The 12460-nt window shown below is 46.2% G+C and overlaps 1 protein-coding gene across 2 annotated transcripts in view; it reads right to left on the bottom strand.

The window, feature by feature from the left end:
- Positions 1–12460, bottom strand: part of LOC144103975 (putative cytochrome P450 301a1, mitochondrial) — a 140776-nt gene that overhangs the window by 18616 nt on the left and 109700 nt on the right. For both annotated transcript variants that reach the window (XM_077636725.1, XM_077636726.1), the window contains exon 5: positions 9194–9356. In XM_077636725.1, the coding sequence (XP_077492851.1) occupies positions 9194–9356 (163 nt within the window). The remainder of the gene's footprint in view (positions 1–9193; positions 9357–12460) is intronic.

Below are 12460 nucleotides of genomic sequence, written 5' to 3'. Positions count from 1 at the left end.
TGGCATTGTTGCCGCTTGTCCGGGCGTGAAAGATGCATTTATTTCAAAGAAATTTGGATTCGAAGTTGAGAAAGTTTTTCCCGCCGCTCTGATTCAAACTCGAGAACTCTTATGACGACACGGAGAACTCTTATGACGTCACAGAACGGAGTGACGTGATACGTGACGTAAACGCAGACTCCGTGATTTCTGACGGCTAGCGGTGCGGTGCGCAACCTTCCTTTGCCAGCCTCAGAGATTCGTGGTTTCCATGAAGTAAGGAAAATTCCTCCAAGGTGGCGCCTCTTGTCCTAAGAAGTCATCACGCTTGTGCTTGCGAGATTGGCCTGTGGCGGCGCACCTGTATTTTGGTTCTTGCTATTTTCTAGATTACAAGAGCTTTGTTTTCAGTAAGAGTGGCGTTTTTGTGATCAGGAGCTGCTATTCTATCGATACAAGGCAACTTCAATTTCTCCTCAGTGTCCCTTTAAAGAACACCAGGTGGTCGAAATTTCCGGAGCCCTTCACTATGGCGTCCCTCATAGCCTGGGTCACTTTGGGACGCTGAAAGCCCACAAACCAAACCTTCGGAAGGAATCAGATTTTCGTCGGTCTAAAAGATCAGCTGCTATCTAGTTAGTGATTAGGTTTGTAGGACGAATGTCTTGAATTTTAAAAAGTATTTTGGGATGGCACGCACAGTCGAAGGCTTTTAAGAGGCCAAGAAACATGTCAGGCTGCCCGCACTTATCAATCACCTTATCAATCACATGGATGGATTCAACTAACAATATGCTTAAACGCATTAAAAAATAATGCCTGACTTTCGAGTCGTTAAACAAGATCTTACATTAACTGCCTTTTATGGAATATTTTGGAGCATAACAGAAACGTGTTTCCAAAGTGCAGGCTTACTACTTAATAATCCCCTATGCGGCTCTTCAAGAATCAACTTTCCAGCTTCACGTTACATAGATTTCCCCTACTCATTTTCTGACACTCTTTTTTTTTCTCATTTCAAACGGGACTGCTCTGTTAGCCAGGAATTCTTTGCGTAGCTCTGAAGCGAAAGCTTCACTACGCCATGTAAAGCTTATTTCGCCGTGCCTGGCACAGCTCTCGGCTGCCTATGCGCCGAAATATTCGAGGGCTGCTTAAAAATCTGAAAGCACGCACACTAAATTAATTTAAAAAACCGGCGTCTAAGCCACGAATCGAAGGAGGGCCTACGGCGTTCGAGACGGGGGCGCTTCCACGGCACCAAGACGGCTCTTTTTTTCTATATTGCATAGAAATAGCGCCAAAAGGAAAAGTCTAAGCATTCTTTCACCACAAAACACCAGGCCACCGGACCCCTGCATGGCCCCTCCTTCCAAAACACAAGTCTGGGAGGCACACACATGCATCCAAATAGGGGAGATAGCTGGGCGGCTCTTTAAGGGCAGCATATACTCACCACACCAAAGCGTATTGTTCACGAAACAAAGATTTCGATGACCGCGGTGATTCGGCATGGCGGTCCATCATGCGGCTCTTCCAGAGACTAAATATTCTCAGCAACATAAATAGATAATGGGGCGCAACACAGTTTTTCTCACAGGCAAAAATTGGATACTGTAGGGTGTGATGCGCTTTACTTTAGACTACCTGTATAGCCTCTACAGAAGGCAGATGACTCAGGCACTTACAGGGTATTTGTTCCCTGTACCGATGTATCGGCAATCTTTTCTGGAGCGTCTTGACACCAGTGTTTTACAACGTGTTGGGCGAATGTGCATTTCTTCAGCTGCAAAAATATTTTTCTTTAAACTGCACTCGTCTACTCTGCCTGTGAAGGCATGGCTTCATGCTAAGGAGATTCTTGCGCCATGGACGGCGGTGATTTGCCGCCTGTGCAGTGCACCAGAGACAATTGACCCATGCTTTATTCTGTGCATTGGTGCTGTGTTGTTCTATATATTGCAAAGAACAATTAAGAAGGACACTGACGTCCCACCCTACTGCGCCACGACGGCTCGACGTTGGAACATGCTTCTAGTGAATGCACGGGTTTCTTAGAGATGTAGCTTAGAGATCTCTACTGAGGCGTACATGAGTAATTATGAGGATGTAAGTTACAAATGTCGGAATTAAGCGAATACCATGCGTCCCAGTACAATTCCTCCGAGCTTGGCGTGCAGTCGTAGCGACATCCTGTAGGCACCCACTGAAGCCCCCCTTCGCCATGCACGGCGCTGGCCCGGCAGATGGCGGGCGTCTCTTCTGAGTCTGTGCCTTCCCTGAATGCTGATGTGCTATCTTAATCAGCTGCTGCTCGACCACGATCGAACGCATTCGCATTTTACTCTTAAGGCGGAGCTTAAGCGCCTCACAATTTTCTTCGATTCGAACAAGCGGGACTAAGGAAGGTTGCCTGGATACACATAGCAGCACACCGCTTTCGTTGCGCCAATTCTCTGCCTCGGAATGCCTTCAAAATCTTTATTCTCATTACGCTGCACTACCGCCCGCAAACCTAGCACTAGTCCTCGAGTGCGTGGCTTGTTGTACGCCGCACGATTGATTTTAAAGCAATCCGCTCGCGTCCTTGTGACTCTGTGCACCTGCGCGTGTGGGAATGGGGCGAAAAAGATGTTTCACAATTAATGTCCTGCTTGCGACCGAGCCGGACGATTCAAGCGTTCTGAATGCCGTGCAAGGCACTGCCGCCTGTCCAGAAGCATCCTCTGCGGTTTCGGTGTGTTCCTGAACCTGCTTCGCGTTGGTTTTGAAGTTTTTGTTCATCACAATGGTTCTCGTCTGCCACCAAATGTGTACCTCAGAAGAGAGGTTTCTGTGGGACAACTTGTACTAGACAGGCAGTGTGATTTGCCCATTCGTCGCACGGTTCGTTGCTGCCGATGAAATCGCCCAGCAACAGCGTGTCAACTGCAAGAGTATTGAACGTTAGTTCAGGGCACGAGGGTTAAAGTCGGCACGGACTTCTTCCAGTACTTCAGAATGTCTATAGAGAGGTAAAGTGTACAAACCTACACTTTTCTCTCCTGTGTTCGCGTTGAAGCATAACTTCTTCCGCGGGCGCACTTAGTGATTCTCGTGACAGCGGTGCACGAGAGAGGATGTACGTTTTCGCCTGACATAAAAACATAACGGCACTTTAGGACAACTCTGTTTCACTGCGAAAAAGTAGAATTCAAAACGTGTTTACAAGCACCCACTCTATTTCTAATAAAAAGCACTGACATCATTGCACTGTAATGTGTTTAGCGATGCAATGCCTCTCTCCAGCGGTAACAAACGTGGACTGATATATGCGCGGGCGGTTAAGAAGCGTAAGTTTGCCCTCCTCGTCCTCGTTCCTGGCTGTAGCATACAGCTCGTGTTGCATGTATAGTATTTTGCGCGCATTAAATGCGTTGGCGTTCATGCCAGCAGCATAGAGGTATGATGCTGCATGCATGGGATTTGCGTTATGAAAATGTGCTGAGTTTCATGAAAGTAACCAATTTTCCTAGTAGAGCCAGGTGTTTTGTTCTGCTTTTGTCATTGTGCAGTTTTAACCCACTGCTAGAGGTGGTTACCCTCTTGGCTGGCACTCGTGAAACCACGGTGGTCAGTCCGTGGACCAGAGAGAAACTGACATTCACATTAAGGTGTGTTTGTGGGGCTTTTTTTCACCTACTGCAGCGACGTGAAATATCTTATCATGCATGAATAGCGGTTACAGTATTCTGAATTGGAGAAAACATATCCAGTTTAGGGCCTGTCTTGTAGTATACAACGTTTGTAAACAAATTTTTCATTTCTGGTCACCTTTTGATTCAGAGTAGACAATTTTTGAGTAATATAATTTCTTCAGTCTATGTCGTGTATACTTACAGCTCCACTTTAGCCTTTTAATAACTGCCAGAAACCACTGACCTGCACTTTCATTGAACACTCTGCACTAATAATAGTACAGAAAATGTTGTTGTTCAAAATGTTAACTGCTGTGAGCACCCCATGTGTGGGCATGCTTTTAGCCTCCCGGCCATTTCAAATCATATCCGTGACTGCAGTAACTCTGTTTTGAGTTTAATGTATTGATTTCAATTAATATTTCTAGAAGTTCTGATGCATTCGAACTTGTCGAAAGCATATCATACGTCTGCTAATTTGATTCGTCGAAGGAATCGAAGAGTGGATGTTCAAAATTATCAGAAACGAATCGAATATGTCCCTAAGTATTCAAAGGCTTTTCGATTATTGGGACGTATCTTTGATTTGCCGACCTTACCAGCGCTCACCTACGGGGCAGAAACGTGCAGGCTAACGACAAAGGTCCAGCTTATGTTAAGTAGAGCGCAGAGAGCTATTGAAAGAAAAATGACTGGTGCAACGTTAGGAGACAGGAAGAGGGCAGAGTGGGGAGGGATCAAACACGGCTTGATGACTCCTTAATCAAAATCAAGAGGAAGAAATAGGCTAGCGAAGGACAACCAATGTGAACGCAAGATGGCCGATGTTCCTTAAGGGTAAAAGACTGGATTCCAAGAGAAGGCAAGCGTAGCAGGGGGCGGCAGAAAGTTAGGTGGGCGGATGATATTAAGAAGTTTGTGGGGATAAGGTGGCCACAGCTGTCACATGACAGTGTTAATTGGAGAGGCATGGGAAACGCTTTTGCACTGGTGGACGTAGCCAGGCTGATGATGATGATGATGTTGATCTTTGATTTATATTTTGTTTTCAGGAATACTAATCGTATTAGAATCATCATCAAGGCTACACTGCTCATAATCAGTTCGGTATGTGAAGGTACCCTTCACGCGCTTCTAATATTCACATATTACAGTTTCTTCACTTTTCTACACAGTGTTATGTTGATGAATGTCTTCATGTCAGGTGCAGCATACGGCTTTTTTTCTTAACCTCTGCCAGTTGGTCTTTCTCGGTTTCTTTACGGTGTGTACTGCTTCTGTCATTTTAAATGCTCAAACTGGCGGATAAAATCTGGTGTTTTAATGTTAGCTCGCAACAAGGTTAAGAAATATTTTACAAATTGAGGCGTAGCCTGCACCAGCCAAATTTCAAGTGAAATGTTGGCACATTTAATAGAGAGCACAAATGGCCAGGCAGCATGGCCAACTGCACTGCTGCTTAAGAATAGGGTTCATTCCGTAGAGTTTTCAAACATTTTCATGAAATGCATTACCTTCCAAGTATATTGTATATATACGTTATGTTTTATTCTTCCTCTTATTTTTATTCTCCTCTAATACTTTTCTTACAGTGCTTTTCACCGTTGATGTACAGCAGCTGAACAGCTGAACAGTAAGTGCTGAAAAGTCTTGACACCGGACAGCATAATAATGGCGCATTAGCAAAGCTGTCACTGTGCACAGAGGAATACGAGGCTCCCCCCCCCCCCCCCCCCCTATCACTGTATTACTCAGGATGCACCACCTATTGTGCTAAGCCAATTTGAGTGTAGTTGCGGTTGAACAGTAATCGAGTGTACTGGCAAGAATTTTTCACAGCCATCAGGCCAGCATGCACGCTTGATTACATTTTGAGTCGGCTGTGCTTAAGGAAAAGATCATTTCCATGACTTGATTGTGCACGTTTATACTTGAGCCTATTGATTTATTTATTTCATTAAAATTACTGTAGCCCCCTGCGTTACGCTGCACCATGACCGATTACATTAATTCTCAATACAATCACAAGAATAAAATATGCCGCGGACTCTTAGGCTCCGCGTTAAGGGTACGACGCGATAGCGTTAAAAGATTAATGCTATATATGCGATGCGCCACTGCCCTGCGACTGTAGGTGCTGCCACCTGTGGCGCTTGTGTTACCCAGGTTCCTGTTCCCGGGCGGCCAATAATTAATTTATCTGCCACTTGCCACGGTGGTTAGTTTGCTTAGAATCCGATGGACAGGTTGCGATGACGCCACAAGGTCACATGACCTATGTGGCCCACCTTGGTTTCTTCTCAAGCGATTTTTCGCTCACGAAGCCGACGAAGCATAATCTTCTTAGTACGGGAGCCTTCACACTATTGCGTTAAAACCAATTTTAGTGCCACGTAAAAAGGCAGACCACTTTTGCAAAGGAATCATATCAACAACTTCACCTCGTGGTATCAAATTGCATTCTTGAAGTGTAGTGAGGGGAAAATAACATATCCTGTGACCAACTAAACACTATGTCTAAATTCACAATTCGAAAGAGCTTTACTCGTGAGTCTATCCTTCAGTGATTTCAGATGTTTTTATTCCATCTTACAATGTATCGCTCTGTTCAAACTGAAATTTTCTTGTAATAATAATGTTGATAATTGAGATATACGCTTGTTACTGTCATTCCTGTTCTATATTCTTATGTATTCTTTGTTTTATTTGATGGTTATTTGTTTGATGGTTACTGTCGTTCCTGTCCAATATTCTTTTGTAGTCTTTGCTTTATTTGGGGGTTGTTTCCGCCTTGTCCCTACAGCTGACTTGTAGGGGTTGTGAGGCCCGTCAAGGGGCGTCTCATTTGCTGCTTTTTTCTCGCCATCCCCAGTTTGTAACCACAAGCTGAAATAAAAGATTGATTTGAAAATTACACTGGACACTGCTAGTTCAAACGAAAATGTGAATGGAATGAGTGTTTGGATGCTAGGAGTTCTTCTTGCCACTGGAGACTAAATGCGTTGCAGGAGCTGGAGTTTATTCTTCCCTCAAGACCCCTGTCCTCCAGTAGAGTCCGGTGGAGGTCTAATAGGTATGACATTCTATAAACATGTTGCGGTCATGCTGTGCGCTTGTTCTCTTTTTGTGTCTTGCCCTCTGCACAGTTTTTATCTGAAGTTTATAGAACCTCTGACCGCTTGTGTTCACTGGTTGGTATAACAACTGACCAGTTCAAAGATATGAGGAAGATCCAAATAATGCGGCATCGATTCCCAATAAGCTTATGAGATTAATATTATCATCATTTAATCTACAGGGCGCATGAAGTGGAAGGAGCACGGCACGAGGTGTCCGCGCAGTACGCAAGTTTATTCTCCGCTTAAAGGCAAGCTGCGGTTGCCCAGCGCGCGAAACGCACACAACTGCTGCAACGGTGACAAAGGAGAGGAGGAGGGAGAACTAATGCGCCCGCCACGCGAGTACGGGCGGGGCTGCCTGGATTGTCTCACGTAAACATCCTAAAGTCTAAATGCACCATCGCTCACAGCACAGGTGTCGGAGACGTGGGATTGAAACGCACGTACGCAGTTGGGCTGCGAGCTCGGCGCCTGTACATAAGAAATGAAAAAGCTGCTGAAATAGCCTTATCAATACAAAAAAAAAACGGTTTTGAATGTCTCATTTCCACTATCATGTTTTGGATTGTTTAAAAGAATGCTGCTATACCCGCCTACGGCCTGTTTGAGATTGTGCTTCCATTGTGTGCTTACACTTACTCCCTTCGAGAAAAAGCTGACAGAGTTAATTTCCTTGTTCACACTTGTTATTAAATACATGTTTATTGTAGGTTCAGCGCTTTGGATTTTTTCTTCGCACTTGGTTTTCATTTCCATGTACCTGGCACAAGGTTCCTTGTCAAGGATTGTCGCCTAGTTTGGATAGGACCTCGAAATCTATACCTGGCCGTATTATGACGTAAACCTGTCAAACCTTACAGCTAATTATTTAACTTTTCTGCCTTTCTTCCCCAACAGCAGCTGATCGCAGACAAATGGCTACCGAGTAAGAAAGCCGCCGTAATTCCTCAAACAGTATTGGAGTGATTCAAGGAATACATTCATCCAGAAGCTCCTCCTAATTCCGGCACCCCATTCTACAACTGGCCGCGCGGTGTCGTGTGTGATGATGGATACTGGTTTATTTTTTAAACATTTAGACATTTTATTGCCGTTAGGATGCTCGCCTCTTGAATATCTGTGAAAAAGGAAGAAATTCCAAGCAGGCCCCTGGTCTATACCAGAACCAGGACTACTTCCGAGCATTTCTTAGACACTTCCCTTTGTCACTGTTGGTGATGAGAATTTTCACCTCTGAAAATCTCATGAGGCCATCCGCTGCAGTAAACCTGAATTCAAGGACGAGGATATTTAACAGCCGGCATTGTCAAGAGAGGCGTATCAAAGAGAGCACCGGTATTTTGGCCAACCGGGAGAAGATCCTTATTCAAGAGATGAGGGCCTCTACAAAAACACTGGATGCAATTATATAACTACAGCTGTGTTTTTACTTCATGACGAAGAGGACACCATTTCTCCGTATTCTTCTCCAGCAGATGTTGGCAGGGTGTGAGACGATATGCAAGTAATTCTTGGCCAGTCGGGTGCTGATGGGCACAAAGGTAAGCTTTACAGGTATCCAGCATTTTAGCAGCAACTACGCACTTCGGGCATAGGCAGTGCGAGAAAGGTTCATGCGGTATTCTTTCTCTGATCGTGTACGTGTGCCATGGCAGGACAAAGTACTGGATGCAGGCATAGTACAGCCTTTTTCAAAGGTTTAGAGCCCTACGCGTTTGGTTCTGAGCTACACCGTGTGGCCCGTAATGTATCCTCTGCGTTGCCAATCACCTGAAGGTAAGATATATCAGGTGCTTCCCCCTCCAATGGTCAGGGCTGCCACAAAAGCTTCAGGAGCCCCAAAGTAGGGCCTAGCTACAAATGCCGTACCATCCCATTTCAGCCGAGTGATCGTTAATCGTCGAGAGATGTCTGCTCAGACTAATTTAAAACCAGAATGGCAATCACTCTTGCTGAAGTGCACAATCCCCTGTTTCCTGGAATGTCTTCTTTTGAACTGGGTTTTATACTAGTCTGTCAAGTCTGTAAAGAAAGTCACTAAACAAATTTTGTCAAGGATGCTATTTCCCTGTAATAAAACACATATTAAGAAAAAAATGTGGCCATGGCTGACTGTGTAATTCCACTCGGAGTTGTCAGTATGCAAAGGTTTTCTGTTCCGTCTGATTTGGACAAAAAAGTTGAAAGTGATTTTATCAAGAGCGGCTACCTGTTCTTGTCTAGGCTTGTGCTAAGGTATTTCTCCAAGTTCGGCTCCGTATTTACTTCAGTTTGTATAATGTTAGCCCGAGTTTGCCGAGAATAGGAGTTAATAGAAAGTCATGCTTATAGTTTAGCCGGTTCCTGCCACGCTCAACTCTGGATAGTCCGGCACTCGTGAAAACGCTGGGAATGCTTATAAAAGAAGAGATTATTTACCGTGTCGGTGCCGCCAACTACGAAGTCGTGCAGAAAAGTGAACATCTCCTTAAAGTCCATTTTCTGTTCGTAGTAAAGATGCTGCAGGATGGTGCAGTTCTGACTTCGCTCTCCTTTGGAGCGTGTGGCCTCCGCTGCTTCTCGTATCATGTGGAACAAGTGTCTGTAAGAGTTTCAGCGATAAAGCGGGGAGAATGTATTCATCAGAAATATTTCTCACTGTGAACTGTGAGCGAAATATGGCTTTCAACAGTGCGTGAAAAGGACAACGGAGCTGACGATGTGTGGGCATTCTTGAAACATGGCAGTTCGAAGGAAGTAAAGTATCGGAAATGTAAGTATGCTAACGGGTATTGTTTACAAGGCTCAAGTACATACAATAATAGCAGCATGCTCACTAGTCTCCATTTCTAGGAGTGCTTTGAAACCGGAACACAATTCTGGTTAACTTCCCTGCCTTTCCTCTACCACTTTTTTCTCTACTAGCCAAATAAAGCCATAGAACGTTAAGCGGCATGTTCAGGCACAGCTTGCTGGGGCCATCATCAAAACTTAAAAATAGTAAACTCCACATTCTAAACAAGAAAACAAAAACAGCGCAAAAATCCATTCACTCCAAGGCGCTTCGCAAAACTGGCGCAAAGATCATACCGTAAAGAAGCCAAAGTGATTTGCAACATCCGAAATCTTGTTTAAATTATCAAGTGGAGCGTTTCCTCGCCACTAAAATTAGGATTAGGCACATACCCATCGCGTACACCCATTAGTAAAGATCGCTGCAAGCGTCCCCGGTCTGTCTCCGCACTTCCTTCAGAGGTGTATACGCTAGGGATAATCTCCATAAAGCCCGCTGCGGCCCCTCGCGGGCCAAGCCAAGTCTCGAGCGACCTGACCGGCCACTAAAGGTGCCACCCTTCGGCCAGCGCGGTTCTAACGCGAGCAAAGCCTCGATGCGCTGTCACTGGGCGCGCGCACGCCCCAGAGGAACGACCTCTTTTCCAGCGTGAGCACCAGTTGTTTGCTTTGTACCTTTGTGTCGGACAAGGGAGAGGTCGAAATCGCCACTGGTCTCAACTACTGCACCAATCATTTTACAGCTCATGTGCGCACGACTGCATCTCGCAGTAGACGACGGTCACGAAGCCCTACTGCTAAGGCCTTTTATGCCGTGTGGAATATTTAGCACTACAAATAATAATAATAATATTCCTCCGTGAGGACAAAGCAGCTCTTACGCACCAGCAGAGAAGGTGTTGACCGCAGCCTCAGGGTCCAGCTCCCCTAAGTGCCACGGTGTCTTCGCGACGACGCTTCCCCCTCTCACGAGACGCTCACGCCGTCGCTTGCAGTTTTTTCGACAGAACGCACAACTCTCGTCAAACGTTCAGCCGCTGGCACACAGCAGCATCAGAAGCAGTCATAAAACATGGATAGAATGGGCTTTAAAGCAGAGGGTTGATTTCGGCCCCTCGCATATAGATTCTCCGTCGAGGGAGGGGCGAGGTGACCAAAGGCCCTTTTGCAACCATTTTAGCCCAGAAGAGCAACGCACCAGGCTTGAATAAATTTGTAGTAAATCTTGTGTCCATTCGAAAACCGGTATGTAACCGGCGGCACAGGAGATCGAGCCCAGGACCCCCCGAATGCGAGGCGGATGCTCTACGCGAATGCCGTCATTTCAAGCAATTCTTAGCCGCAATTGGCCAATTGGGCACGAAACACCGGCAAGCAATGTGTGTGTGTGTGTGTGTGTGTGTGTGTGTGTGTGTGTGTGTGTGTGTGTGTGTGTGTGTGTGTGTGTGTGTGTGTGTGTGTGTGTGTGTGTGTGTGTGTGTGTGTGTGTGTGTGTGTGTGTGTGTGTGTGTGTGTGTGTGTGTGTGTGTGTGTGTGTGTGTGTGTGTGTGTGTGTGTGTGTGTGTGTGTGTGTGTGTGTGTGTGTGTGTGTGTGTGTGTGTGTGTCGACAAATGGCACAGCAGTGCGTGTCAAGGAAGCAGAGGCCGCGCCGCACGAAAAGGAAGCGCACGAGTGGCGATTAGTTCTCTGGAGGACCTCCGGCCCAAAGAGGAGTATCAAGATGGCCAACGGTCAGCGGGGAAGCCGGCGGAGCCATGATGAAAGCGGCTGTCGAACCGAGGCTTGCGGCCGACGGCGCTGGGGTATGTATCCGCAGAGCAGCGATGAACGCCATGTTGAAGGCATCCGTTTGCTGGTACGCCAAGGGCACAGCACTTTCTGAGAATTTTTTGAGAATTTAAGTGCAAGAAAAAGAGCAAACGTACGCAGGGCCATCGCCGTCGTCTCACGCGGAGTGAGCGGCTTCCAGTTTCGGCGGGATCTTTCAGCCCATTGGCTTCCAGTTACCACGCGTATGCGAGGGGCACGATTTCTCAGGCAGCACTGAACATATTGGCTCAAACAAAAATCTTAGACAGAATTACTGAGTTGATATCGGTCCCGGCTCACGCGGGATATCCTGGTAACGAAGCGGCACACATCAAACCTCAATTATTCGTCGGCCGAGCAGATGGCGCGGTAGTTACTCAGAGTTTCTCAAAGGACGGCCTAGCATCATATCATGACATTACTAGTCGGCTTAAACAAGTAAGGAGGATCTTCCCTCCTCCAGACAAAATCTTAGATAAGGAGCAGGAGACCACCTGGAGGCGACTGCAGACGCCATCCTTAATGGCTCCTTACTCACTATCAAAATTCTATCCTAGTGATTACGTCCCGGAATGTACACTATGTGGCGAAAAAGCCACTTTCGGTCAAATATTGTGGGGCTGTAAAGAGGAGCCGCCACCGGAATCTCTAATACAACTTCCTGGTCTCGAGCAATGGGAGGCCTTATTGGTGAGCTCAGACATGAGCGTTCAAACCCGGGCCATTGAACGGGCTACTCAGGTCGCAGTCAGCCGCGGACTGATAGCTACCTAGCACGGATCATCTGTATATTGCTTTCTGACGAAATAAATGTTTTGCAAATTCAATCCAGTTATCACGCGCCTTCTAGTCACGTGCTCAACGGCGGAAGGAAGAAGTCTCCCATAACGGCGCTCGCCGCATTTTTATCTCGTGAGCAGTGACCTGGGGCCGTATTCTGAGTTTGTGTCATAATAAATAGCGTCAAAATCTTCGTACTGTGGTTCCCTTGACACATGCGTTGGGAAACTTCGCAGACCATGTTTTCATAGATTCGCCATGGTACGAAGCGCACGCATGCTGATTGACGCCTTAAAACTAACTTGCAAGCTAACCCGCGAGCT

The sequence above is a fragment of the Amblyomma americanum genome, chromosome 9, assembly GCF_052857255.1.
Source record: "Amblyomma americanum isolate KBUSLIRL-KWMA chromosome 9, ASM5285725v1, whole genome shotgun sequence".
NCBI classification, from domain to species: domain Eukaryota; kingdom Metazoa; phylum Arthropoda; class Arachnida; order Ixodida; family Ixodidae; genus Amblyomma; species Amblyomma americanum.
The sequence above is the reverse complement of the archived record's forward strand: the minus strand, read 5'-3'. Positions and strand labels throughout refer to the sequence as shown.